This window comes from Lineus longissimus, chromosome 12 (genome assembly GCF_910592395.1).
Source record: "Lineus longissimus chromosome 12, tnLinLong1.2, whole genome shotgun sequence".
In the NCBI taxonomy this organism is placed as follows: domain Eukaryota; kingdom Metazoa; phylum Nemertea; class Pilidiophora; order Heteronemertea; family Lineidae; genus Lineus; species Lineus longissimus.
Genome location: NC_088319.1, coordinates 15,291,962 through 15,317,304, shown reverse-complemented (window position 1 = coordinate 15,317,304; position 25,343 = coordinate 15,291,962). Strand labels below are relative to the sequence as shown.

At 41.7% G+C, this 25,343-nt stretch overlaps 5 protein-coding genes across 9 annotated transcripts; 3 read left to right on the top strand and 2 right to left on the bottom strand.

Moving 5' to 3' along the window:
- Positions 1-532: 532 nt before the first annotated feature.
- Positions 533-2,321, top strand: LOC135496963 (somatostatin receptor type 4-like). 3 transcript variants are annotated; one of them, XM_064786569.1, is made up of 3 exons: positions 533-688; positions 956-1,684; positions 1,796-2,321. In XM_064786569.1, the coding sequence occupies exons 2-3, from the start codon at positions 957-959 to the stop codon at positions 2,319-2,321; spliced, it is 1,254 nt and encodes a 417-aa protein (XP_064642639.1). In that variant the 5' UTR covers positions 533-688; position 956. The 3 variants fall into 3 exon arrangements, 2 of the variants coding, with proteins under 2 accessions (XP_064642639.1, XP_064642638.1); XM_064786568.1 differs by having other exon boundaries at positions 533-711; XR_010448743.1 differs by having other exon boundaries at positions 533-1,688; positions 1,796-1,874.
- Positions 1,854-16,951, bottom strand: LOC135496955 (cationic amino acid transporter 2-like). Its single transcript, XM_064786560.1, has 9 exons — positions 16,813-16,951; positions 8,319-8,702; positions 7,402-7,632; positions 6,966-7,171; positions 6,230-6,585; positions 5,809-5,933; positions 4,821-5,508; positions 3,958-4,085; positions 1,854-3,388 (listed from the first exon to the last, which is right to left on the bottom strand). Exons 2-9 carry the CDS (start codon positions 8,569-8,571, stop codon positions 3,192-3,194), a joined length of 2,184 nt encoding a protein of 727 aa, XP_064642630.1. The 5' UTR covers positions 8,572-8,702; positions 16,813-16,951; the 3' UTR covers positions 1,854-3,191.
- On the top strand, positions 9,652-12,749 carry LOC135496965 (uncharacterized). 2 transcript variants are annotated; one of them, XM_064786573.1, is made up of 3 exons: positions 9,652-9,703; positions 10,172-10,837; positions 10,982-12,749. In XM_064786573.1, exons 1-3 carry the CDS (start codon positions 9,655-9,657, stop codon positions 11,221-11,223), a joined length of 957 nt encoding a protein of 318 aa, XP_064642643.1. In that variant the 5' UTR covers positions 9,652-9,654; the 3' UTR covers positions 11,224-12,749. The 2 variants fall into 2 exon arrangements, with proteins under 2 accessions (XP_064642643.1, XP_064642642.1); XM_064786572.1 differs by lacking the exon at positions 9,652-9,703 and having other exon boundaries at positions 9,853-10,837.
- Positions 16,952-17,387: 436 nt separating the features above from the next.
- LOC135496966 (inositol monophosphatase 1-like) lies at positions 17,388-21,974 on the bottom strand. Of its 2 annotated transcripts, none has more exons than XM_064786574.1 (8): positions 21,814-21,974; positions 21,215-21,348; positions 20,820-20,924; positions 20,441-20,486; positions 19,884-19,992; positions 19,509-19,614; positions 18,367-18,518; positions 17,388-18,027 (listed from the first exon to the last, which is right to left on the bottom strand). In XM_064786574.1, the coding sequence occupies exons 1-8, from the start codon at positions 21,886-21,888 to the stop codon at positions 17,921-17,923; spliced, it is 834 nt and encodes a 277-aa protein (XP_064642644.1). In that variant the 5' UTR covers positions 21,889-21,974; the 3' UTR covers positions 17,388-17,920. The 2 variants fall into 2 exon arrangements, with proteins under 2 accessions (XP_064642644.1, XP_064642645.1); XM_064786575.1 differs by lacking the exon at positions 19,509-19,614 and adding an exon at positions 18,714-18,819.
- Positions 21,975-22,201: 227 nt separating this feature from the next.
- Positions 22,202-24,956, top strand: LOC135496968 (centrosomal protein of 290 kDa-like). Its single transcript, XM_064786577.1, has 7 exons — positions 22,202-22,350; positions 22,739-22,878; positions 23,412-23,516; positions 23,812-23,902; positions 24,043-24,169; positions 24,418-24,512; positions 24,703-24,956. Exons 1-7 carry the CDS (start codon positions 22,318-22,320, stop codon positions 24,841-24,843), a joined length of 732 nt encoding a protein of 243 aa, XP_064642647.1. The 5' UTR covers positions 22,202-22,317; the 3' UTR covers positions 24,844-24,956.
- The last annotated feature ends 387 nt before the right edge of the window (positions 24,957-25,343 follow it).

Here is a 25,343-nt window from a genome sequence, read left to right as displayed (position 1 = left end):
CTCAGGCTTATAAACGCAGAACTCGAAAGCTTTTATAATATCTTTTCTCTCAAACTTTCGGGCTGACTACGTGATTGTGCATTGAGGCCGTTTGCTGTGATACATCTTGGTATTTCTGTTAGAGACAAGTCCTCATCACAATCACACCAACTCCAGGTCCTGTTGTTGCAGTTCTGTTTGGTAATTTCAAGATGTATACAGTTGCACATTATGTATGTGCTTTACAACATTTGTTTTTGGCCGACATGGTATACTGTAATATGATGATATGTGCATTTAAACCGAAAGGCGCGGCCGCTATCGGATACTCATAAAGAACATATTGTTAGGTGCCACTCGATACAATTCTTTTCAACTGGATGTTTTTCGATCGCTTGCTGTATTTCCATTGATACTTACACCTGAAACTGACACTTCTCGTTTCAACCGATCAAATGAACCCGTTTCGAGGTTGTTCTCTTGTTGCTTTATACATTGCACTTCAAAACTTTCTACGTGGCAGTTTGATCGACAGTGTCAGGTGCATTGGTAGTGCATTTCTGCCTCGTGTTTCATTCCAACGTATACCGTTTTTACATGGACAAGTTTCAGGACCATAAAGTTGTGTTAAATTCATATATAAAAGTGGCTTTTATTGGCCTTGCTTTAGATAGCCATAGGAGTTGAGATAAACATGACAACCTTAAAAGTAAGTCTGTAGAGAGGGGTCAGGTAGGTCAGAGTAAGTTACACAAAGTCGTCGACAGTTGTCTCTTCTATGTTACAGTTCAAAGAAACTATTCGCGCTTGACCTGTGTCCTCAGAATCACTAGTCCTACAGTTTCACCGAGCGTAGACGCCTTGTGCATACATTTTAAATTGCGTTCAACGACCATGTGTGTATCATATCGCAAGTTTCTTCAGTGTTAAGAAAAACGGTCTTAGATCGGTATAAATCATATCTTTCTTGCTTAAGGATGCACAGATCAACTACGCATGTCACTTTGGTTATCATCATCATTTGGAGAATCGTGTCTTGTTTTTCTATGCCATCGAGAACGAACGAGAATGAAGCCAATGAGTTTGGTACTCATACACGTGGGAATATTCAGTCAGACGGTGGTGTGTTTAAGAATGGATCCCCGCGGAACACCGATGGCTCTTCATATTTATCCAGGCGCTTGCTTTCCGATGGTGACTTTTCCAGCGACACCACGAAAACACACAGTTACCTCAACGGCACAATCCTCGACACAGAAAGTGACGTCATATCGAACGCCATTTTGTTGGCGGTCACCAAGTTCCTTCCGCTTTTTGTGATTCCGGTCGGATCTGTCGGGAACCTGTTGGCCTTCCTGGTCCTCGGAAATGGCCAGTACGCAAAACAAACGGCATGCTTCTACATGAGAATGGTTGCCGTGTTCGACACTTCCTGTCTACTCGGTCACGTGACCTTACAGACCATCATAAATTTTTATCCCGATTATTTGTTCGGGCCTGAAGCAGGGAGGGTCGTCTGCAAGATTCTCCCGCTTTTTTTCAGTGCGTATGGCCCGTCCAACTGGACGGTCGTAGCCATGACCTTCGACAGATTTCTTGCGGTGAAGTTTCCCTTGAAAATTGCGTCATGGAACTCGATGCGGCGGTCGAGAATTACAGCCGCTTGTATCGTCATGTTAACATTAGTAGTGGCGATTCCGTTCAGGTAGGTAGGTGTTTTGCCGCTTATTTTGATCAACTTGATTGCAGCGGTCAAAGGGGACATGGGGGAAACACCAATGTTGCTTAATATATGTTCAATCTCTCTAAATTGCAGCATCCGTGACATCAACACCGATGGTCTCGTGGCCCAATCAATCTGTGTGTTCAATCCAGCTTACCCAAGTTGGTTTTCGGGCGTCTGGTACAAAGTCCACACAGTCACAATATTCACGGCTCCATTCTGTACAATCCTTCTTCTAAATCTTCTTATAATCGGCACACTACGACTTCAGAGCCAAAATTCATCCAAATTAGGGAAAACAAACAAAGATGGCCACGTCACAGTTCTTCTGATTTTAATCATTCTGATCTTCTTCGTCACCAATGTCCCTTGGACTGTTTTCTACTGGGTCGATGACTATTTGGACCAACTGATCACAACGACATCGCGGATTAGTATGATCCGAAAAACGGTATACGAAACCGTTAACTTCGTACTTTACATCAACCCTTCAGCGAACTTTTATGTCTACTGCTTAGGGTGTAACAAATTTCGGGAAGATGTCATTGCGATGTTTAGCTGTGGGCGCAATGCTCCTGCCAATGAAAAGCGGAGTAGGGCCAGTGAAATGAGGCACTGACTTAGGATCAACTTTTACCTGCTGCCATAGGGCGGGTCAGATTCGTAGGCCAATACTACGATTGTTCACCAAACGTCAGATATGCTGCATGAAGAAGACCCCTTGGTAGATCCAAACATGCAATTCTTTCTTCAAATTCGTCAATTGGGCATTTGACTATTGATCGAATAAACTTCGTTTTCATTTGACATGGTTTATTGTTGACTTATCTACACATCTCTGGCGTCTTAGATAATATATTCAATGAATTTATCATCCTCACCCTTATAATATATAGTTATTACTGAGAATTATAATCATATAATTGTCACTGACAGCTTGTATACACCGATTGAGTTTTAAGCTGAGTATTGTCGTTCAAAATATCGCGTGCTTGTAATATATACACATATATCAAAAGCTAATTAATCGAATTAAACTGGCCATCATTAGCCGTATGATACGCCAGCCGATGGAATTCATGACTTATCTCATTGTGAAGAACATCATAGCGACCACGTGATGCCCCCAGGCCAATAAAATTTCACAGATCTCATGAAGAACGATATCAAAACAACGTCAGATTCGATCGAGACGATGAAGTTCACAGATTATCCTATCAGGAACGACAACATGACAATGGCCCCGTGATGCCTCCTGGCCAATGAAATTAACGTATTTTCATATAAGGAACGACATTATAATAATGACCACGTGATGTCTATCCATTGGCCAATAAAATTCAAGGATTGCCTCCGATCATGAAAAATGACATCTCAATGTTACCATATATGATGCATCTACATGGTAGGCCAATCCAAGGGGAATTTATTGAGGTTCGAGCGACTAGAGATTAGGTGAACAGAAATTCTCCTCGCAGGAGGCTATAGTCTAATCCATGTTCCTCTCCTTGTCGTCCCGGCGAGGTCGGCAGTATATCGTCTTTTCCTCCGATGCGTCCCCGTAAGCACTCGATGTCTCGGTCAAGACGGAATCTTCGTCCACGTGAGCCTCAAACACCAGTTCCTGGTCGGCCCAACGAGCCTCGCCTGCGTGCTTAACACCGTAGGCAAAGTACAATACAAAACCTGAAATCGGAGAAAACCGAAGATGTCACAACAACGTCCATTAAAACAATGACCATGGCGGTTGAAAAAAAGGAGGTTTGCTTTCACGATTCGAATGATCGTCCTCTTTACATCAACCAGCCTGCATTCAAACCTCACACATCGCATTTTTCCTTAGACTAGGCTGATAGAATACTGTCTAATTAAAAATCTTAGAAATATGCCTTCTCTGTGATTAGACTAGCGATCACGGTCATCAAGTTACTCGCACTTGTAAAATCTCAAAATGCGATGAATGGTGACCTTCTTTCGCCCATGCAGGAAACATTACTGACATCCCGTTGATTGAGCGTCTCACCAGTCGGAAAAGATCTCCTCTTGACCGATTGTAGTCCGATCGAGATGTATGGACGTGGTGCTCTCGAGACGAATGAAGCTACCGGTAGCAGAGGCGCTTTAAATCTCTGCCGGCAATTTCCATTCATGCTCCTGGGAACCACGAATGTCCTAGAATGTCATGAGGGCTGGGTGATATGCATCCAATTTGCATACAGAGGCAAGGAAATCACAGAACACACCCTTCAACTTACCAATAGCTAACCAGACAGCCATCCTGGCGAGCGTAATCGGCGACAGGTTTAGTATGAGATAAATATTTAGGAAGATCCCTATGCAAGGGAACCAGGGAAGACCTGGCACTTTGAATCCGATTTTATGTCTGCAAATAAGAAGAAGTGATTACGAGTATTCCCTGTATTGACGGGTTTAAGTCGGTTGAAGAGTGCCTGTACAATAGGCCTATCAATTTTACCTGTAATATGCCTTTGTGTCGCAGACACGCTTCAACTTTGGAAGAGATATGGAACACCTTGGCTTCAATGCAGAGTCATATTCTACGTATTTCACATTATGCCGCTTTCTGGCCGTCGTAGTCTTGGTGTTGCAAACATAATCATTTGATTTGGCACAAGTATAGTTATATATATTTAATTGTAAGCGTTTTAGAAATGAAATTGAAACCTCACTGTCGGTTTTGGTTCTAACCAACACTGGTTGGGTGGAGCTGGTATGCAACTCCAAACCACTGTACGACGCCTCACTTTTGCCCTGTACATTTTGATTTGACTCCATCCTCGCGGCGTTTGGCGAGACGACCGATTGCAGTGAGGTGTCAATTCCTTAAACCTCAAGCCTGCAGAAGACATGATCCTGAACTCTTCGGAAATTTTGATTCATAAGCCTAAACATTTTTTGATTGAGACATCTATTTGTGCATCAGTGTGAATGCGTGGCACTGCGAAAAAAGATGCCATATTCTGTCCGAGATACGTTTTAGAACATCAATTTTCGTGTTTCTGCTAAAAGGTTGCCTGAAGACTCGCCCATTCTCACTTTTTTAGAGCGACTTATGGTGGCTTTAAGAATAGGCATGGTGTATGAAATGGTTTCTCACCTGCTTTGCGGTTGCCTGGCTATTACAATCATCGCTCCAGCTGTCAATATCACTAATATCACAACACAGAATATCACGCCAGCATTTACGTCTATCAACGCCTGAACAGCAAAATGCAAAATAGCGTCAATGGCGAAAAACAAAACAAACACAATCACTACAGTATATTGCACTACTTTTGACGTTTCTACTGTTGCAGTTACTGGCGGGAAGAGAATCTTCCGCCACAAGGGTAATTTGTCTTTTGGTGGCGGAGAATTTAGATGGACTCTGCCATTTTGTTCCACAGGGTCGCCATTTTGAATTTCAGAGCTTTCCTCAGATGATTTGGTCAGTGGAGTACTAGAGTTAATTGTTTCACTCAGGGTTCCGTAGGAGATTGTCCTATCGAGATCAAGGTGGGAGTTTTCCTTTGTTTTTACTTCCGTGCTGGCTTCCTTCGTTTTGAGATCTATGCTAAGTTTTTCCTTTCTATCGTCTTTTGACATGGTTGATGCGATGTCGGATTGTGACGGCGTATGCGTATCACTGTCTCGGTTGATGTCGGGTAGCTCTATATAACCGTTTTCCGTGGTCGAGTTATCTTGCAAGTCCCCGATGTAGTCCGGGGGCATGAAGTCCTCCATGTGTGGTCTGTACCGTAGGACCAGAACCGAGGCGGATACGATGGTGTACGCAAATAAAGTTCCTGGAAGAAGAAATGACGTTTTGTAAAACTGGCTGATGCATATTCTATACTTACATTCAGTCACCATTGATTACAAGTAAACAAGAATGGAACACGTTTTGATACCCCAGTGACCGTTACCGTCACCGTTTCTGAATACGAAGCCAGGCCCCAAATAACTGCACGGGGCAGTTCAATACTGTTCAATCTGGATAGACAAACAGGTTGACGACACCAAGCCGTCCGATGGTCATGACGGCATGTTTTGGTCTGGTCTTTGTGTCGATTTCGCAGCAAAGAAAGCGGTCTTAAATTGCTCACCTATAGACATCATCTCAACCAGAGGATTCAGCCCAACAAACATAGAGATAATACTGGAGAATAGACCAACTACGATAGTGGCCCGAAACGGAGTCTTAGTCCAACTATTGATGACAGCAAACGGCCTGCAAAGTATGGATAGTGAAATGATGAAATGAACCTCCCACCGTGGTCCTCACGCAGCCAAAAAAACCGAATGGCTGGCGGCACAAAGATAGAGGTCTGATCTGCAGCAAGTGTTCAAAGGTCTGCAAGATCGTTGTCGCAGAGGTCTTGTATTAGAACTGGAGAGTCGAATCATTGATCAATTTTATAGCTTGATATCGATCAAGTGGTTCGATCGTGAGAAGTGCTGAGATCAGGAGAAGAACAGGTCAACCCCCTGTATTGCTGTTGGTAAGAAACGACTCAATCTACTTACGAGAAAAACAATCCATCTTTGGACATGGCATAAATGATCCTTGGAACGGGAAACACAGCGCTGACTAAATCAACGGACAGCGCAGTTATCGAGCCCGCAAGCACCACGTATTGGGCGTACGTGACGCCGCGGGTTTTAAACACGGTCACCAATGCCGCCCTGCGAGCTATCTGGTAGTACGGAACCATCAGGGTGAGGACGATACTGACTCCTACGTAGGCCGAGAGCGAGACCAGCAGGCAAGCTATGATGGATCTCGGGATGGTCTTCGAGGGGTTCTTCGTCTCCTCGCCCATGGTGGCGATCACATCGAAGCCGATGAAGGCGAAGAAGGACGTAGCAGTGCCACGAAGAACCTACAAAGTAAGAGGAGAGAATAGAAATTCGCGTGTCGGAAACTGGTTATTTAGCTGGAAGAAACGTGTGAAGAAGTTGGTAAGAATCTGACATGACACAGTGGTAGGGATAATGTAAGAAACTGGTAGGAATCCATTTTCGGATACCAGAGTCAGTCGTATGCTCCTCTCCTCGGACACGTTACTGGGTTCGTTATTAGTGCCGAGTGTGGTTGCAGAGAAGTTCAGGATTGTAAGAATCGGGCATGGCATATTTCTGGGAAATAAAGTACTGAGACGGAAATACGATGTAAGCTTACACTATTTCTTTTTCGTTTACAAAGAGAGTTACATATCTTGTTGTGTCTTCTAATGAATCCAGCGCAGAAAAAAATACATACCCCTTGCACTCCGAAAGGTAGGAAGTTGTCGGTCCAGTTGGTCGGCTCGGCGTAGAATGCGCCCACACTGATGAAGAAGATCACCACGCCCACGTTGACCGCGTTCATGATGTTGTTTACGGTGACCGAGACTTGCACGCCGAAGGCGACCAGGAGGGACACCAACATGCACAGTGAGAAAGAGACGATGTCCGGGTACTCCCGACCTGCAAAGAAAAGAGGAATTGGTCAGCCTTTTTCTTCCTCTTCCTCCTCCTCCGTTTCCCCTCCCCACTTCGCCCACTTCTTCCACTTCGCCAACTCCTAATGCATATTTCATGCCTTGTCGTTGCATATTCCATCTAGCAACTTTGTTTGCCCCTGCATTTCTGATAATGGTAGCAGAGTATTCAATTGACATGGATTCTTTCCTGTGGCACCGAACAAGTCTACCTACCGATGACAGGGAATGTATGGTTTGCGAGAAATTGGCTTATCGCCTCCCCCGTGACGGCGTCAATACCATTACTCAGGGCCACACTGTTCACGGCAAGACCTATGACGTATTCGAGAATAAGGTTCCAGCCCGTCACGAAAGCCAAGAGTTCCCCAATGGTCACGTAGCTATACATGTAAGCCGAGCCGGTCGTGTGGGGGACGCGCTCGCCGAACTCTCCGTAGCACATTCCTGCAAGTAAAATAAGCAATATCTGTGAGAAAGGTCATGGGGCAGGATGGGTAATGCACATGCCGGTATATGACTTTTCAAGGAGGGAGGTTAACGAAGTTGGTGTTGCCAACTCATCGAAACTCCTAGCCTCGCCACTAGAAAGGGTTGCTTTAGTGATATATACAATGTATTTGCACACCGCGTACTTTTGCTCCGCAGCAAATGCTAGGTTGCCTCTCATTGGGAGATCGTAACCCATCGTCTATCAAATTATTAACATTCCTAATAGGATTGAGTGACAATGTGCATAATATTCCCGCTTCTTGAAAATTTAGACGCGGTCTCAGTGAAACTATAAACGTTAGAGTGTTTTTAAGCTTGGAGTGAATGTGCATGATCCTTACGCACGCCTACGTATGTATACGTGTAACGTTGATGCATTATATGTCTACAGATGTCCTGAATTTTAATAATATTGTTTTGAATTTGGTGAAGTTAGTCATCGCACAGGCCAGATGTTTCGATAATTGAGTGACATTTCGATACACTATCATGAACGGGTGCACCTTCTATATGCATGTATTTATAATGGTAATGGTATACTCCCAGTGTGGACTTGGCGTCACGTTAAGGTAACGGTAACGTGAGCGACAAAAGTTGTTTTGGACCAGGCCCAGACCCAAGAAGTAAAAAAAGTTACTCACCCGAGAAGAAAGAAGTAATACCCGCAAACAAGAAGGAGAGAAAACTGGCAGGCCCGGCTTGCTTTCTGGCCACATGTCCCACGATGACGTAGAGTCCGGCGCCCCAGCAGCTCCCCACGCCAAGCGACGTCAAGTCGAACACGTTAAGACATTGCTTCAGCTTCGACTGCTCCGGGACAACCTTCTTTTTCCTGGTGAAGACTTCGGAGTAGTATTGCGCTTGTTCCTTGAGAAATTCCCTGGCGCGTTCCATGTTGAGATGATATCATGCGTCCATTTCCCGTTAAGGCCTTTTGTCAACTTGCAAGTTGAATAACGCTCAGAATCAAAGGCTGTCACGAGTTTCACGGTGTAGAATATCACAGGGTTTCCGGATCCAGAGCACTGTGGAGTTCGTAAAAGAAATGATATAAATTCGTTTAATGTTTCTCTTGAGACATATTTTTATCTTGATACTTGAGTATTCTTTGTGATTCTAGTGTTTATGAGTCGCTCTGTTATTTTTCCCCGTATGGCAAGGTCTGAAACTATCTTGAAATCACTTTCGGATGTTCGTCATGTAACACAAACTTCGACAATGCACTGAAGAGTTCTTATTCAGAGTTTTGCACGAGAAGACTCCGAGAAACCAAGCCAATCGAACATCATGCTGCCATGATTTCTGTTAAGAAATTGATTGCGGCAAATTTTTCGTGCTACAGATGAAATTTTTTTCAAATCCAAATATTTTTTTCACTTGTTTTTTTTCGGCAAAAAAATGAAGAAACATCAGCAGTCCCAAAAATATTTTGGCTTTGAAAATTTTTCAGAATTTTGAACTTATGAAAAAAATCAAATCTAAAGGATGAAAATATGTCGAAGTCCAAATATTTTTTTCACTTGTTTTTTTTCTGCTCAAAATGAAGAAACGTCATCAGCCCCCAAATTTTTTGGCTGTGAAATTGTTTCAGAATTTTGAACTTATGAAAAAATTCAACTCTGAAGATAAGATAAAGTTTATTGAAACGGGTGATTGTTTATTACCTCCCGAGAGACCAATTTCATTGATGTTTGCTGAGAATTGATAACCATTTCAAAATTAAATTTGTGAATGATTCGATACAAATTGCATATAAAATTTCAACGCTGGCTCAATAAAACTGCGTTTATAATATTCCACTGGACGAAAACAAGCTTTTAGCGAATAAGCGTAAACAATTGCGTTTCGCTTTGAACATTTCATATTAACGATAAATTTTTTTAATATTTTGCCAGATGACTTGCCTAGCAACACTGAAGGCGTGGAATATATAAATATGTAAAGTTACTTTCAAACCGAGAGTGATGAGAGGTCGGTATGTTTACAATACTCATCAATTTGGCCTTCATGGCTTACGTAGCTAACGGTAGGTTTCGTTCTTTACAACTCTTTTTCATGTTTTTTTGTGATTTGAAAATTGTGTACAATAGTCAATGGAACCACGGATGTAGGCCTATAGCACTATATGTGTATGTGCTATACATCATCATACATCCGTGATGAAACGCTGTACAGTCAAAACGTTAATTCGGAGGAACTAATTCGGAGGTGTTTATAGGCTTACACCGTTCCCAAAAATTAGAAATCCGTAATTGAATTTGAACATTGCGAATTGTGCACTATATTATGTTGTCCTCATTTGAAGGAACCAATCAGATGGCTCAGATTGGGTCATGTGGTAAATTACTGGGAAGATGGAAATCCTAGGATGTAGAGCTATATGGTTGGTGCTACGGCTTTGATCAACCAATGTACAGTGTGTCGGATGGCAAGTGTGCTACCATTATCTGCGGAAACCTGGCGCAGACCAACAAATACCATTCTTCAATTTCAGCCAAGTTCAGGCCATCACCTGTCGGGATCTGGATGATGAATTCTGCATCGAGAGGCAGAGATTCGTCCGGACAACGGAATCACGCCAAGCCGCATGACGTCAAACTTACAAGCGGACCAATGGGCGAACAAAACACCGCATACGAATTTTACGGGCGAATCACATCATATTTGAGTATCCCTCATTCAGAGTCCATGGACGTTGGAGCAAATGGATCCTTCACATTTACAGCATTTGTTAAGACTGCGAAATCTACGGCAGCTTTTATAGACTACAACCAAAACTCACCATATGCGCTGCATATATGGTCCTACCCATCTTTTACTTTAAATGCCAACATGCCGAGCCGATCGCCGCATAGATCTCATGAGAAATATTTCCTCAGTTTGAAGCTAACTGCCAACACGTGGCATTTCATAGGCGTTTCGCAAGATTCGCCGAAGACAAAACTGATCGGAGTGGTTGATGATAAGTCGGAAACGGACGATTTTGGCGGATGGAAAGTTTATACGAACACATCGGAAACATATTTGGGTAGGCGACTCTCTGAATCTAATAGCTTTCTCGAAGGGAAGATGAGTTGTACGATGCTGTTCAATGTGCCACTCTCCTTCAATGAGATGCAACGGGCAAGGAAGTTCTGCATGAAAAACGCCAAAAAGAGCGGTAAGTTGGGCGGGAAAGGAGAATTACGAAGCTGCGTGCACTGTGAAAGTTGTTTTATGCATTCATTGATAAACCCGTAACTAAATGTTGTACATGTACATTGTATGCGCGACGGGCAATTAAACTCCTCCATCTCCTTTGCAGATTCTGTTTTTAAGAAGTTTTCCGACGGGGCCATTCCGAGCCATCATAGATTGACGCAGCGCCAAGCCGAAGCATTAATTCAGTGTTCCCGTCTTTGCCACAAGAACGACGCGTGTATGTCTTTCTCCTACGAACTGACCACCAAAGCATGTGTGCTGTCCAATACGGATTTCTTCCTTGAAACTGTTTCAACTGAAACTGCGACCGGGATGGACGTTTACTCGACTTTCTTTTTTCGTTAGTGTTATGTAGAACGCTGAACGATTTGGAACGACAAAACGAGCAGTCAGAACTTTCCACCCGACTCCAGACGCCACAACCAGGGCAAGTTGCTCCATCGGCGTTAGCGCTAACGTTGGCTTATCCTATTCAAATGTACATTTACTAGTGTAAATGAAATATAATGAAGGAGTTAACGCTTGAGAGTTGGGCTAACGCTGGCGTTTGTCTTCAACAACAACGCGTTTTTGTTTGTCTTAGGGTGATTTTACGGGAAACTATACCGCATAGGGCAGCAATCAGTTGCGCGGGCTTAGTGGTGATGTGACAAAGCCTCTTTCCAAATCGAAAAAATCGTTTAGTCTGGTTACACTATTCATCTATTTCACAATTAGGTTGAAATTCTGTCTATGAATATACTCGCACATACTGTCAACATTGCGAAAGCTGTCATCACGTATAAAATGTACTCATTAGTTAACCATTCAGTCGTGGATATGCATGACACAACTATTTGGATACAGTGTGTAAATCAAGAATTAGTATACATGAATTATTGTCGATACATTGTTATTCAAGACAAAGATGAGGGCAACAGTGGTGTGGATCGCGGTGAGAACGATCAGTCTTAGAGTAATGCACGAACACTGACGCGCTGTCGGGCAGCGTCTTTGTATATGGCCCTGCGACGGTCTCGGGCATCCTGAGAATATCAGAAATTTTATGATTCGTTGCTCTCTCACCACAATGTGCGGGACGTAGGAGCTAGCGCTAAGAACACCTGATACTCTCAGGATGGTCTCTGGTGCACTGGGCGAGATAAACCAATTGGGTTGAGCAACCAAGCCCACGACCACCAGTGCCGATAATGCCGCACGGGGAATTCGCGGCACTAATCAACCTGCACACCATAGGGGTTTTTTTCAGATGGCATGGCGGTTCGATGAAATGGTAAGCATATTGATGCCATTCCGCGTTCCCAAGGGATTGTTATGATATTAATCGGAAAATTTGATACGTTCTTTTTCATTGATGATTGTTGAAATAGGCACACAGTGTATTGTTAATTTCCCGAGAGACAAATTGGCATTTATATTTGATTTGAATTAAAAATCATTTCAAAATTAATTCTGTAAATTGTTCAATGCAAATGAAGTAGCAACCACATTATTGATACCAACAATTCCGAAAGATACATTGCCTCATCCGTAATTCCATCCACGGTGCCACAGATCTCTGCAAATGCAACAAGACCTCGCACACATTCACCATGCTTCGAGCTCTAGCGTGCACACCGGACTTCAGCCCATAATTTCTTTGACAGTAAGAATACACATTGTATATTTTGAGAGACGCTTCATTCTTATAGCCTTGGTTACAGCGGATAACAACTTAATCATTAAGTAAGGTATTTTGGGTATAGGTATAAATGTACATCGATCGAAGTTTTGCGGAAATTAAAGCCACATTTTTCAATGGTGCATGGTTCAATACTACTGTAATGATATTTCTCTGCACGAAAAGAAGCTTTTAGGCACTCAGCGTCTAACATTGCGTTTGCTGTTAATTTGTCATATTAACCATAATTGTAATTTGTTGCCCAATGACTTGCCTAGCAACACTGAAGGCATGGCCGGTTTATAGTCACTTCCATGCCGACTGATGAGAGGTCGGTATGTTTATTACTAGTCTCTTCATCAATTTGGCCTTCGTGGCCTACGCAACTTACGGTAGGTTTCGCACTTTACAAAATTTTTGGTCATTTTGAATGATTTTTATGATAGTTCATGGAACGCTCGCTGTCCATTCAAGACGTCCTCGGGTCAAAACGTCCGAATATTAATTTCGGATTGTGTAGGCCTACTACAGCTGGTGTTTAATGACTTCGGCTACACCGTTCGTTACAAATTTGAAATCCGTAATTGAATTTGAACATTTCGAATTGTGCACTAGGCCTATATTATGTTGTCCTCATTTGAAGGAGTCAATCAGATGGGTCTGATTGGGTCATGTGATAAATTACTGGGAAGATGGAAATCCTAGGATGTAGGGCTATATGGTTCGAGCTATGTAATGGCTTTGATTGGCCAATGTACAAGTGTGTCGGATGGCAAGTGCGCTACCATTATCTGCGGAAACCTGGCGCAGACCAACAAATACAATTCTTCAATTTCAGCCAAGTTCAGCCCATCACCTGTCGGCATCTGGATGATGAATTCCGCATGGGGAGGCAGAGATTCGTCCGGATACCGGAATCACGCCACGCCGCATGACGTCAAACTTACAAGCGGACCAATGGGCGAACAAAACACCGCATACGAATTTTACGGACGAATCACATCATATTTGAGTATCCCTCATTCAGAGTCCATGGACGTTGGAGCAAATGGATCCTTCACATTTACAGCATTTGTTAAGACTGCGAAATCTACATCAGCTTTTATAGACTACAACCAAAACTCACCATATGCGCTGCATATATGGTCCTACCCATCCTCAAATTTATTTGTCAATATGCCGAGCCGATCACCGCATAGATCTCGTGGCAAAGAATTTCTCAGTTTGAAGCTTGCTGCCAACACGTGGCATTTCATAGGCGTTTCGCACGATTTGCCAAGGACGAAACTGGTCGGAGTGGTTGATGATAAGTCTGAGACGAACAATTTTGGCGGATGGAAAGTTTATACGAAAACACCGGAAACATATTTGGGTAGGCGGCTCTCTGAATCTATTAGCTTTCTCGAAGGGAAGATGTGTTGCGCGATGCTGTTCAACGTGACGTTGTCCTTCAATGATATGCAACGGGCAAGGAAGTTCTGCATGAAAATCGCCAAAAAGAGCGGTAAGTCGGGCGGGGCACAAGGAGAATTACGGTGGTGCGTCACTATACCGGCCTGCAAACCGAAAAGACGCACAAATGTCAATCCTCCTTGTTAAATGGGAACTATAGGTAGGAACTCGACCAGTGGCTAATATGCAGGTCGTGAGTAGTTCCGAGAAGGCCCTGTACGAGATCGACGAGTTTAAGTACATGTACATGTATCTTAATCTGGCCTTCCTGACTCCCCTGTATAGACCTGGTCCACCTTTGTGTTGGTATACCGATCGAATGCATCTTTGGGCATATACCTAGATGAATTTAAGGAACAGTTCAGCTTTAACAGACGTCTTAATCCAGCGGGCCAACAGAATTCTGTTGCTAACGGTTCCGGCTTTCGATGACAATATGGGGAGATAATCAGTAGTCCTTTTCATAGTCGCTTCGTTTGATACAAGTATATCTACGACATCGCATGTTCATTACTGCACTCATGGTCATGGAGACGCATCATATACATTTGTAATTGTTTTTAATGCGCAGTTAATGAAATTAATCGTCTGCTTTGATCATCAATAAATCATCAACAACCAAAAAATCTTCTTTCCAGATTCTATTTTTAAGAAGTTTTCCGACGGGGCCATTCCGAGCGATCATAGATTGACGCAGCGCCAAGCCGAAGAATTAATTCAGTGTTCCCGTCTTTGCCACAAGAACGACGCGTGTATGTCTTTCTCCTACGAACTGACCACCAAAGCATGTGTGCTGTCCAATACGGATTTCTTCCGTGAAACTGTTTCAACTGAAACTGCGACCGGGGTGGAAGTTTACTCGACTTTCTTTTCTGATGTAGAACGCTGAACGATTACGAGCGACGAAATGAGCAGTCAGAACTTAGCGCCCGACTCGAGCTCCAGGTGCAACAACCAGAGGCACTGAATCGGCGTTAGCGCTAACGTTAGCTTTAAGTCCTAACTCTATACTACTGTATGAAATATACTAAAGGAGTTAACGCTCAAAATTTGAGCTAACGCGGGCATGTTGTTGTCTCTATACCGCCGATTGATCAGCAACAGTGCAAATTTAACACATTCTGGTTTGTTTTAGGGTGATTTTACGGGAAAATATGCCGCGAAGCACAGCAATCGTTTGCGCGGGCTTAGTGGTTGCAACTCGAAGATTTCGTTTCTTTACTTGACTATGTGGCGTTGTGAGGTAAGAATCGGCGCCTCTATATAGCGCAAAGAATGACCTGAGAGGTGATTTCGCCGAAAATTGATTATTGCCGTTGTGTAGACTGATATATACTATCAAGAATATGTAATTGCTATGATTTAAATTTTCAAATAACCAACCGATGATCCTTTATAACAAAGGATATTATTAGTGACCGAAGTCTGCTACGTGCACCCACGATATGCACATAGTAATAAATAGAGCGTCTCGCCAGCTGTCATGTAACTACCGTACATATATGGATACATTTATGTGCACCAGTTTAATCGTATTCGTCTATTTCACTTTTAGATTGAATTTCTGTCTGTAAATACTCTCACATAATTGTCAATATTGCAATAGCTGTCATCACGTATACAATGTACTCATCATTTTACAATTGAGTCGTGGATATGCATGACAAACCAAGTTATTTGGATATAGTGTATATAAATCAAGAATTGATAAACATCAGGTATTGTTTTTATACATTATTCATCCTAGTCACTAATCATATTTGCCAAAGATGAGGGCAATAGTGTGGATCCCGCCGGTGGCAACGCTTTGATATCTAGGAGTTATGGGTTCGAACACTGGCGCGCTGTCAGGTCTCGCCTCTTTGTATACGGTCCTCTCCCATGCACTGCTTATATATGTCACTGATAATCTTATAGAGATGTTAATGATGAGGGGCACAAGAAACTTCAGTATATTCGAGCGAAATTAAATGATAGATGTGATTACCTAGCTGGCCTGTTGGTGATCAAAATATAGAGTAATTTTTGTAACCTATTGTACTTTTCACATCGCACCAACATGTATGTACGCACGCTGCACGAAATTCAACCTGTTTTTTTCAATTGTACTCTCCACGTGTACCAATAAATAAATAAATAAATAAATAAATGAATAAATAAACCTTGAATAATTCAGTAAAACTGAGCGGTGCAACTAAAGCCTAAAAAGTATCATTGGCCCAAATACGATATAGATAATCATATTGTCCGGTAAAGAATCTGTTACGTTGTTTACTTTTGACCACAGGATAAAAGGATATCTGCAAATTTTACAAATGAATATAAAATTTAAGGATCTTCCGTAAAATGCGGATCGTTGACATCTCCCAGCGCCGACTCCCTCTATATAGCTGCGCCTGATACAGTTGGCCGCAACTTGGTCATCCTGGAACATATCCTTCTCCCTACGCACACCTTACATCAGCTCGGTCCTCAGTGCCGAGTGTTGGTCTGAGATTCAGGATACAACTTGATATACTCACAGCTAACTAAAATTAAATTATTTCATCGCGTATAAAAAAAGAGGCCGACACCCATGTTACAGACAGAGTCGACTAAAAGCGCCCTCGAAGCGCCCTGGCTTGCAAGGAGGCGATTTTAAGCGCGGCGTCCCCGAGATAGAAAGATATCTGGGAACAAGATATCTTTCTTTACCTGAAATGAATGTCCACCACAATCCGTATCTTGCAATATGTACGTGGCTTACTCTTCAGGGGGACTCCATAACTCACTTTAAAAGAGGCTGAACATTTCCCAACATTGAAAAAAGTATGTCTACTTACCCGATTATTGCGTTTTCGTAATCACTAGTCCCGTAATTCCTCACTGACTGGTGTAGTGAAAATGAGAGGCAAACTGTGGCAACAGGCCCAGTCAGTTGTGTAGAGTCTAGGCCTATACCGATGTCAAGCGTGTCAACTAAGCCCAAGTAAGTGACTGTATCGATCAGCGTTCCAATGGAGTAGGCGATGGCTTTCACCAACAGGTGCAAACTCGGCTCGTGGGAATAATTTATTCATTGAATAAAGGCATAGCTCATAGGCCCCTTATGTTTCATAACTCAATGCAACAAATGAATTAAAACTAAAGATATATGTATGCGCTTGCAATTATCATGGAAGAGTTTCAAGAATATATCAACTTCGTCTTCAGACGTTAAACGCACATTAGTTCTATCAAATTTTTATAATTTCCCATAAATAGCTGGGAAGAGTATTGGTTAACTCTTTAAATTGACAGTTAAAGGTATGTGTGATCGTAAAACCAGAATCTTTTAGTGACTAAGGATGTTTTTTGGTCCCATCTGTCCATAAAATTATTCTAGTAAATGGAAAAACACCAAGACAGTATTAAATAGATTCCTTCATTTTTATTGCATATGGATATAAACACGTACACATTGAGTTAAACAAATGTTCTAAATTTCTACGATTCTAAAAGAACATTAGAAAAATAAGCAAAATACATGTAAACAATTAATAGCTGACTAGTTACTTGGCCTAATATTTTACTGTATCAATAATTACCAGTTACCCTTTCTTTCATCTCTACCATTCTAGCACAACACCAACAAAAGTTAAAATATTTCAAGAGATTGTCCATCCTACTATAAGAGGCTAGTAATAGTATTGTCACTATGTCTGATTTTTGATTTACGTATTTTTGATTACCTATTTTTGTCTGGCATTTCATTTCTTATTGATCCACCCTGTATAAATTACTACATAGCTTCCCGAATAGGAAACTCTATCACCCTTGGGGCAGACAAATGCTGTCCTTGATCAAGAGGAGTCTTGGTTACAGAGGTCAATATCAATGGAAATCAAGTGCAGTGTCCTTAATAGAGAGGTGTCCAGTGAATTTTCAGAGCATATCGAAAGTCTTAAAAACTCAATCTCTTTCAAATTCAATTGGTTGAATATCCTTGGATATTTGTTCAGCCAGTTCCTTGGACGAAGTGCACAAGATGCCTCTGCTCATGATGTCCAGAGGTCCACCTGGAAGAAAAAAACATAATGCCAATCAAGGATGAGTTTGAAGGGATGACATTTCAAGCATATCAAAAATCAAACTGAGCCAAACCGAGGAATGCCCTCAGAAAATGGATCGGATTCTCCAGCGTGACACTGCATCAGCTCCAAATGTCTGGAACAAACTACATTGTACACCCACTCATAAGGAGAGCAGAGAGTTCACTCCTCTTTGAGAAACACCTTGAGGCACACCTTTTCAAATGGTCTTTTCAAAGCGCCTAAGAGTCCTTGACTAAATCTTATGATTTGGGCACAACACAAATTTACTGATTGATTGATTGATATCAATGAATCTTAACATACCTAGTGGATCCATGTTGATGCCACCGGCCTCCTCTACAAGCAGAACCCCTGCAGCTATATCCCAACAATGCAAGCCATACTCGTAATATCCATCTGCTGCACCTGACGCCACTAGGCACATTGACATGGCGGCCGACCCAACGGAACGAATTCTGGAAGTGAGAAAATGAGCATGTTCAAATTTGAATACCAACTTTTAACCCCCCTTACCTTTACGCGAAAGTGGCCCCATGCACGACCTTATGTAATGTAGAGGAGGTTATGCTTACTAGGCTCCCCCAGGTGCATTATATAGTTATATACCTTATGGATGACTCCCCATACATGAACCATTTGCCATAGCTTACCCGCGTGAGTGTGACTTTACAAGTCTCATATTTTTGTACTCTATATCCACGATTGTTGGATCATTTGAATAGCCATGATCAGTCAAAATCAAAGCAAGTTGCAGGTCTGAAAGGAGTGACACAAAGGTGAATACAGCCACCACCAGTTTAAAATGTTGATGATACCCCACAACTTATCTCAAAAGGTACTGCTTGTTTCACAAAATCAGATTCTTTGAGAGATTGCAATGCTTTTCGTCATAACCTTGACTCAGGATATTTTATGCAGCTTCTCAAGTATGGAGTATGATTTTGAGCGTGATCAACAGGGATTGAGGATATATGACATAGCAACAGAGGATGACATAGCGACAGAGGATGACATAGCGACAGAGGATGACATAGCGACAGAACAACAATGATACAGTGCTATTTTAAATATCCACACATCAGTCTCCTCACATGTTCAGATGTTCAACAGCAGTGAGTCTTATTAGAAAAAAGAAAGTTCTGTTTCTTGCTTTTGCTTGCGTCTCCCACAACCCACCAGCCTTAAAGTTTTTGGAGAGACTTTTCACTGCCATGTAGGTCATTGGGCCTGATTGTTCAAAACAACCGCGAGTCAGTTACGAATGTTGTCATAAATGCTTGACAATCCTCTTAAATGTTTCTCTTTCACAAGGCAAGGGTTACGATCAAATGCCATGTACATGTAAGCACAAACTGTGCTGAACAGAAGGATAAACAGACACAAACTGCCATTAGGACATAGTAAACATCGAAAGAGAATGCACAAGTGGCAACATGCAAACTTGCCCATGAACATGGCGGACGACACGCCCGATGTTCTCAATCTTGAGTTGAAGTTTTGCATCATCTCGACTAGAGCCATATTCAGTTAATACTAAAGAACTAGAACATCCTGAAATACAATGTAAGCAATACAGGTCAGTTAGGCCTTATTGCCTTGGAGGAATAAATGGATGTCACAACTTATCAGAAAGACACCTTTAAAGGCTTGCTCCGTTTATTCAAAAATTTGATTTGAAAATTTCAAATTATGTTGATAATTATATGCACTGAGCATAAATTTCAATAAAGACTGATATAAAATACTACGGATGTCAAAATCCACACAGTCATATTGCACTCACCGATTACTAATATTTGTTATTTTCGTCGACAACATACCTTTACAGGATGAAACATAGATTCTTTCATCATTACAGAAGGCACCTTTGCCTGCTTGAGCTGTGTACATTTCATTCTGGACCGGACTGTACACAAGACCTATCACTGGCTGCAAGACAAATATTAAGGAGGTTAAAGGGGTATGCCCTCCATACTTTAATCATGGTTCAGGAAAAAAGATATGCAAATACACAATGCTGTGGTGCGGTTATCATGTACACAGCTTTAATGAAACTTGGTATATATACATGTAGTATCTGTATATCATGATATCTGTCAACACAATGGCATCCCATCAATTAGAAATTGTCAAAATCTATTATTACAAATTTCAAGTTCTTAAAACAAGGCATTGGCCTTTAAGGGAGTTACGAGAAAAAGACAGGCTTGAACTTCAGATGACTACAAAGTGTACTGAGGAGAGTTTTTCTGAGTAGTTTTACAAAAAATATCCTGATTGAGGGCTCTTTTGAAAGCCCTGTCAAACTAAAGCAGTAAATGTAAACATGTTTTCTTGAAGACTTAATCTCTTTGCCAAGTTTTAAATAACAACCTACCTTTTTGTTGACCAGTAAACCGATGGATATACATGTGTAGGGGAATCTGAAAGAAAGTACATGACTTATTTCAAGTTTCCTTCCAAGATAGCCAAACAAGAACCAACTGAAAAAGATTATAGAATCAGCATCTTTCAATCTTCAGTTGATGTTGATGTACTTGTAGGCCTTACATCAGTACACATTGTCAAAGGATGTGCACTGGCCACATGCTACTGTGGATAAAAGCTTATTGCAAGCTCTGGCAATTGCCTCCGTCAGACTCCTACTCCTAGGTTCTCAAATGTCATGTCTACCTGTTGTTCCTGAGGATTTAAGCAGACAGCTAAAATGAAGCCCTGAAAAAGTCATTTTAAGAAGATTTTCACGGCCTACTCACGTATGGACAAAGTTAGTTGTGCCATCTATGGGATCTATTATCCATGTTGGGTCGTCAGTGAGTTCATTTTTCACACCAGCAGCAGTTGATTCTTCACCAATAAAACTGCAGAAGGAAAATGAGTGAAAAATCAAGATCTAATGGCATTATACCAACTTGGAAGTACTCAGTTTTTTTGTAGTTTAAAAACCAAACCAAACTGGAAAAATAAATTTTGTAGCTTGTAGCCCCCATCTCAATTCAAGGACAGCCAGGATTAAAGTATCATTGATCGAAGCTGAAGGGCTGATGCCTCTTCGGTTTGGGCCAGTATGTCCACATCAACCAGTAACCAATTCTGTGAGTCTAAGAATAGGCTGCAATAAGTTCATGCCCTTCTTGTTCAGTGGTCTTACCAATGTGTGGGAAAGTTCTCCTTGATTGTGGAAATCACCATCTTCTCCACATTCTGATCAGTCTCCGTCACGAGATCGATAGCAGAACCTTTCACTTCAATTCTTTTTTCCTTTTTGAATGCTTCTTTAATAACCTAAAATGTTCAAGAAAATTGCAATTCTGTAGCGTGAACACTGAGTTCAAGTAACTTACTTATTTCCTATTCCTTATTCCCGGTTCGATTCGACCTATTTCTGATTCTCAATTAATTACATGATAGCCTACAGCTCCTCTTGAAGTCTTATGCCTGTGCTCACAACAGGCCATGGCATGCACATACGGACACCCGGCCTCACTCAGACTCCCCAGGTAGTCTTGCACTTACCAACCCCTCACTGCAGTCCAGTCAGTGTCACTGTCAGTGACACTCGCTGTCACTCATTTTGGCACAGACTGCCAGCAGCTAGTCGAATGAACCATAGACGTATATTGGCTGAGACAATCGGGTAAAAGAAGCTTCTTTGAAGTATTTTTTTCTTTTATCGTCTAAAAGTTTTAAGACTAGCCAGCAGCCATCCATGATCCATGGCCTCAGTCAGCTCCCAACGGGGATTCTTACCTTCCCAGCCTCTATTGCAACAGACTTTCCAACTTCGAAACATTTATCAAGGTCTAATGGTTCGTTTGCTATCATTTTAACTTTTGATTATCATATATTTTTCACAAAATCATTGATTTTACAAGGTAGTTTTCAACCTATTTGCTCGTTGTCATTGACAAGTGCTGCCACTTTTCGGACCAAATTGTTCTTGTCCTATTTCATAAAATAATGAGATGTTTATTTTATTTGAGCATTGTTGTAAATTTACCTCCTTCTATAATTTAAAAACACAGTATGATTATATTGAGATAAGTGCATAAAATCTATTTTTAAAAATTGACCACCGATTTTGATTGAATCTTTTGACCATTATTGTTACATCAGGCTTCTAGTAAATCAAAAACTAAACAAAAGGCGGTTGTTTTGAAAATAATATCCAACTACTCTTCAGATTTCTCCCGTTTCAGAGCATTGATTGCGATTTTATTGATTTGATCATACGTGGGCATTGTTGATACCATCATGACCATCCCAAATATTCATAAATGTAGTCAGGTGAGCATATGTTTTCACTTTTCCGATCAAAAAATGTAGGCCTATGCTGATTTTCATGCAGTGCATTTACACAGCACAGTATGTATGTCTGATGTACAGCCTTTACTACAGGGTGTCTCAAAAAGGGTGACCCTTCGCTTAAAAAGGTGGTTCACATGGAATGAAGGCGGGTCTTTTGTGTTGGTTTGGAGCAGAGAAGGTGGAAGTAGGCCTATACAGATGATTGTCAAAATCATGGAAATGGAACATAAGTCGTATATGACTGAGCGGCCGAGGTAGTCAAGTCAAGTCAAGAGATTTTGCATAACATATACCTACCAATGGTGTAACATGATAAGGAATAAAGAATTCCTTTAAAATCTTTTATATTAATCTAATGTTCTTTCAGCTGACTTTAGAAAATGCCCAAATGAAAAAGAAATTACAGAAAGTGAAGCAAGCAAATGCTGAACTAAAGAAAGAACTTGGAGATATCCGAGAACGATTGCGCATACAGGACATGATGAAGGAATATGTCACGACCAGAAGGTAGGTGTGAGCTTCTTGGCGATAAATTTGATTGTTGTTTCAATTCCTATAGATTCTATCTATCTATCTATGTATCACATTTATATAGCGCCCTTATCAGTCCTATATTGGGCCGTTCAAAGGCGCTTAACAAAAACAGAGTCTCTATAAGAAGTATATAGTCTTTGACAACAATAAACAATTCTAATGTTCGTAATGTTGTTGAAAAAGGTGGGTCTTCAGGAGTGTCTTAAAAGTTGTGATGGAGTCCGCATTTCGAATATTACTAGGGAGGTCATTCCAGAGTGCTGCTGCGGCACACTGGAATGTACGCTCGCCAAATCTAGTCTTTGTGCGCGGGAGCACTAGCGAGATGGTATCTGCTGATCGAAGTACTCGCCGTGACTGACGGATCTCTAAAAAGTCAGACAGGTACTTGGGGGCCTGTCCTCGCATGGCTTTGAAAGCTAGCAGAAGTATCTTAAAATTCCATATGTCACAACCAGAAGGTCTTTGTTAATGTTGGTGCTGAAAGTTACTGATTATGTTTGCAGCACATATGTCCAAACAGATCCACCAAAGTCAGTGATGTCTGGCATCTATGGGCCGCCAAGACGTGAGGGGCTCAGGCTGGAGGAAGAAAAAGAAAAGGCAAACAAGTAAGCAAAACCTTGTGATCTTCTCCCTTTCACTGTTAAATTGTTTGGCTGCTTTCCCTGTCTCAGGCCTGAGTCTTTTGTTTTTCAAGATCTGCGGCCTTTATGTGGACAAGACAAAAGTGTCAGATAATGAAATTGATAAATTTTGTTTATTTATTTACTGAAGCCTTGAATATGAACCAAGCACCGGCAATTTGTCATACCATAATCAAGACCTGAAAATTGACACCTGGTGCACGTGTAGTTTCATTTTCTGGTATGACTGTTCACTCTAGAGGTCTGGTTTCCTTTGCAGGTTATTAAGCATGCACAACTGTCTGATGAAGAGATATGAGAAAGAAGTAAAAGCCAATGATGAACATGCCAACACCATCAACAGCTTAAATGTAAGAAGTGGCTTCATAGTTGACAGAGACTCCAGACTCTGTCTGCAGAATCAATTCTAGCATTACATACATTGTCTGTATGCACTGGCTACAGGGTTTACCAAAAAAGTGTATAACAATTGTCAATTTGTCTCTCTTAGTTGAGGGTGACCGATCTTGAACATCAGCTGGTCAGTGCCAAGGCTCGAGTTCACAATCTGGAACAGGAGAAAGAGAATACACGCCAGGGCAGGCGGCGGTCGACATCCCTCTCCCCCAGGGACCCAGGTGAGAGAAAATCTTTGGCCCAGTAAATGTCGAGGGAGATTGTTGCATCGTGGTTAAAGCGGCAGGCTTTTATATTGGAGGTTGTGAGTTTGACTTTCGGATTGTCAGGAGGGTGGCAGCCATTTCATCCTTGTTTGCTGTGTCCATGAGCAAGGCACTTCACCCTACTCGCTCAAGCCAATGGGTTGGTTTCTCTTGCACTGTATCTTTGCTGCTTCAATAATTGTTATCCCATCATTCCATTGTAGGTGTCCTTAGAGAACTTGACCGCATAAAGAGGGACCGAGATCGACAAGTCAAAGAGAACAAAAGACTCAAAAAGGAGTTGAAAGGTTTAGACAAGGTAACTTTGTCCTTACTGCCCAATGCTCAATGTCTACTTTGTTGACCAATATTGCAGTATTCCCCATGTGACTCAGCGAAATTTGTACCAAAATGGCTGCCAGTCTCAAAACCCTCCCAAACAAATTATATTAAAGTTTGTGTTTGGCGTTTGACCCAAGCAACTACTTGTATTCTTTTTCTTATTTCAGGGATTTTTTGATGAAGTGGAGGACCTGAAGTATGGATTACAGCAATCGGCAAAACTCAATCAGGAATATGAGAAGTCGTTGAAAAAAATCTGTTCACAATTTGGAGTCCCTTTTCCCCATCCACAGACGGTGTTAAAATGATGATGATTTTAGGACATTTTAAATATGAGTGTTGTCTAACAGTCTCCGTTGAATGTTTGGGCCGTCATTCTTTGGAGGCTACAAGACTTTTGCTGGTAATGTATTTTTGTGTATGTGATGTAATGTTTTTAGAGGGAATAACACTGCTGGTCAGAGTTGAATAATTGCGGCTTTGTTCTTTTTGTTCAATTATCCAAATACATGTAAGTGTTTTGGAGAGCTAAAAGAGGAAGGTCCCAGGAACTACAGACGGACATCTTCAACAAAACAATCCAAGTGAATTTGACTCAAGGTTCGAGTCAATGTGCCCTTGTCTGTATCATTGCCACAGCACTCGATGGAGGCCTTGACTACTTGGCCATGCCAACATACCAGGCAGAGCAGGCTTTATTGAAGGACGACACAATCGGAGATGAGTGTAACAAGGTCATAAACTGATGTCAATGTCTCCTCCAAGGGCAACTAATGCGCTAGTACCAAAGCACGGGCAACTTTTGGGG

Coding starts and splice junctions, on each gene's coding strand:
- LOC135496963 (XM_064786569.1), top strand. CDS start 957: ATGCACAGATCAACTACGCATGTCACTTTGGTTATCATCATCATTTGG. Junction 1,685..1,795: donor GTAGTGGCGATTCCGTTCAG/GTAGGTAGGTGT, acceptor TCTAAATTGCAG/CATCCGTGACATCAACACCG.
- LOC135496955 (XM_064786560.1), bottom strand. CDS start 8,571: ATGGAACGCGCCAGGGAATTTCTCAAGGAACAAGCGCAATACTACTCC. Junction 6,586..6,965: donor TACCTTTCGGAGTGCAAGGG/GTATGTATTTTT, acceptor CTTACTTTGTAG/GTTCTTCGTGGCACTGCTAC. Junction 5,934..6,229: donor AAAGATGGATTGTTTTTCTC/GTAAGTAGATTG, acceptor CATACTTTGCAG/GCCGTTTGCTGTCATCAATA.
- LOC135496965 (XM_064786572.1), top strand. CDS start 10,087: ATGTACAGTGTGTCGGATGGCAAGTGTGCTACCATTATCTGCGGAAAC. Junction 10,838..10,981: donor GAAAAACGCCAAAAAGAGCG/GTAAGTTGGGCG, acceptor TCTCCTTTGCAG/ATTCTGTTTTTAAGAAGTTT.
- LOC135496966 (XM_064786574.1), bottom strand. CDS start 21,888: ATGATAGCAAACGAACCATTAGACCTTGATAAATGTTTCGAAGTTGGA. Junction 21,349..21,813: donor TTGCAATAGAGGCTGGGAAG/GTAAGAATCCCC, acceptor TGAACATTTTAG/GTTATTAAAGAAGCATTCAA. Junction 20,487..20,819: donor ACAACTAACTTTGTCCATAC/GTGAGTAGGCCG, acceptor ACTTTCTTTCAG/ATTCCCCTACACATGTATAT.
- LOC135496968 (XM_064786577.1), top strand. CDS start 22,318: ATGACCATCCCAAATATTCATAAATGTAGTCAG. Junction 22,351..22,738: donor ATATTCATAAATGTAGTCAG/GTGAGCATATGT, acceptor ATGTTCTTTCAG/CTGACTTTAGAAAATGCCCA. Junction 24,170..24,417: donor CCTCTCCCCCAGGGACCCAG/GTGAGAGAAAAT, acceptor ATTCCATTGTAG/GTGTCCTTAGAGAACTTGAC.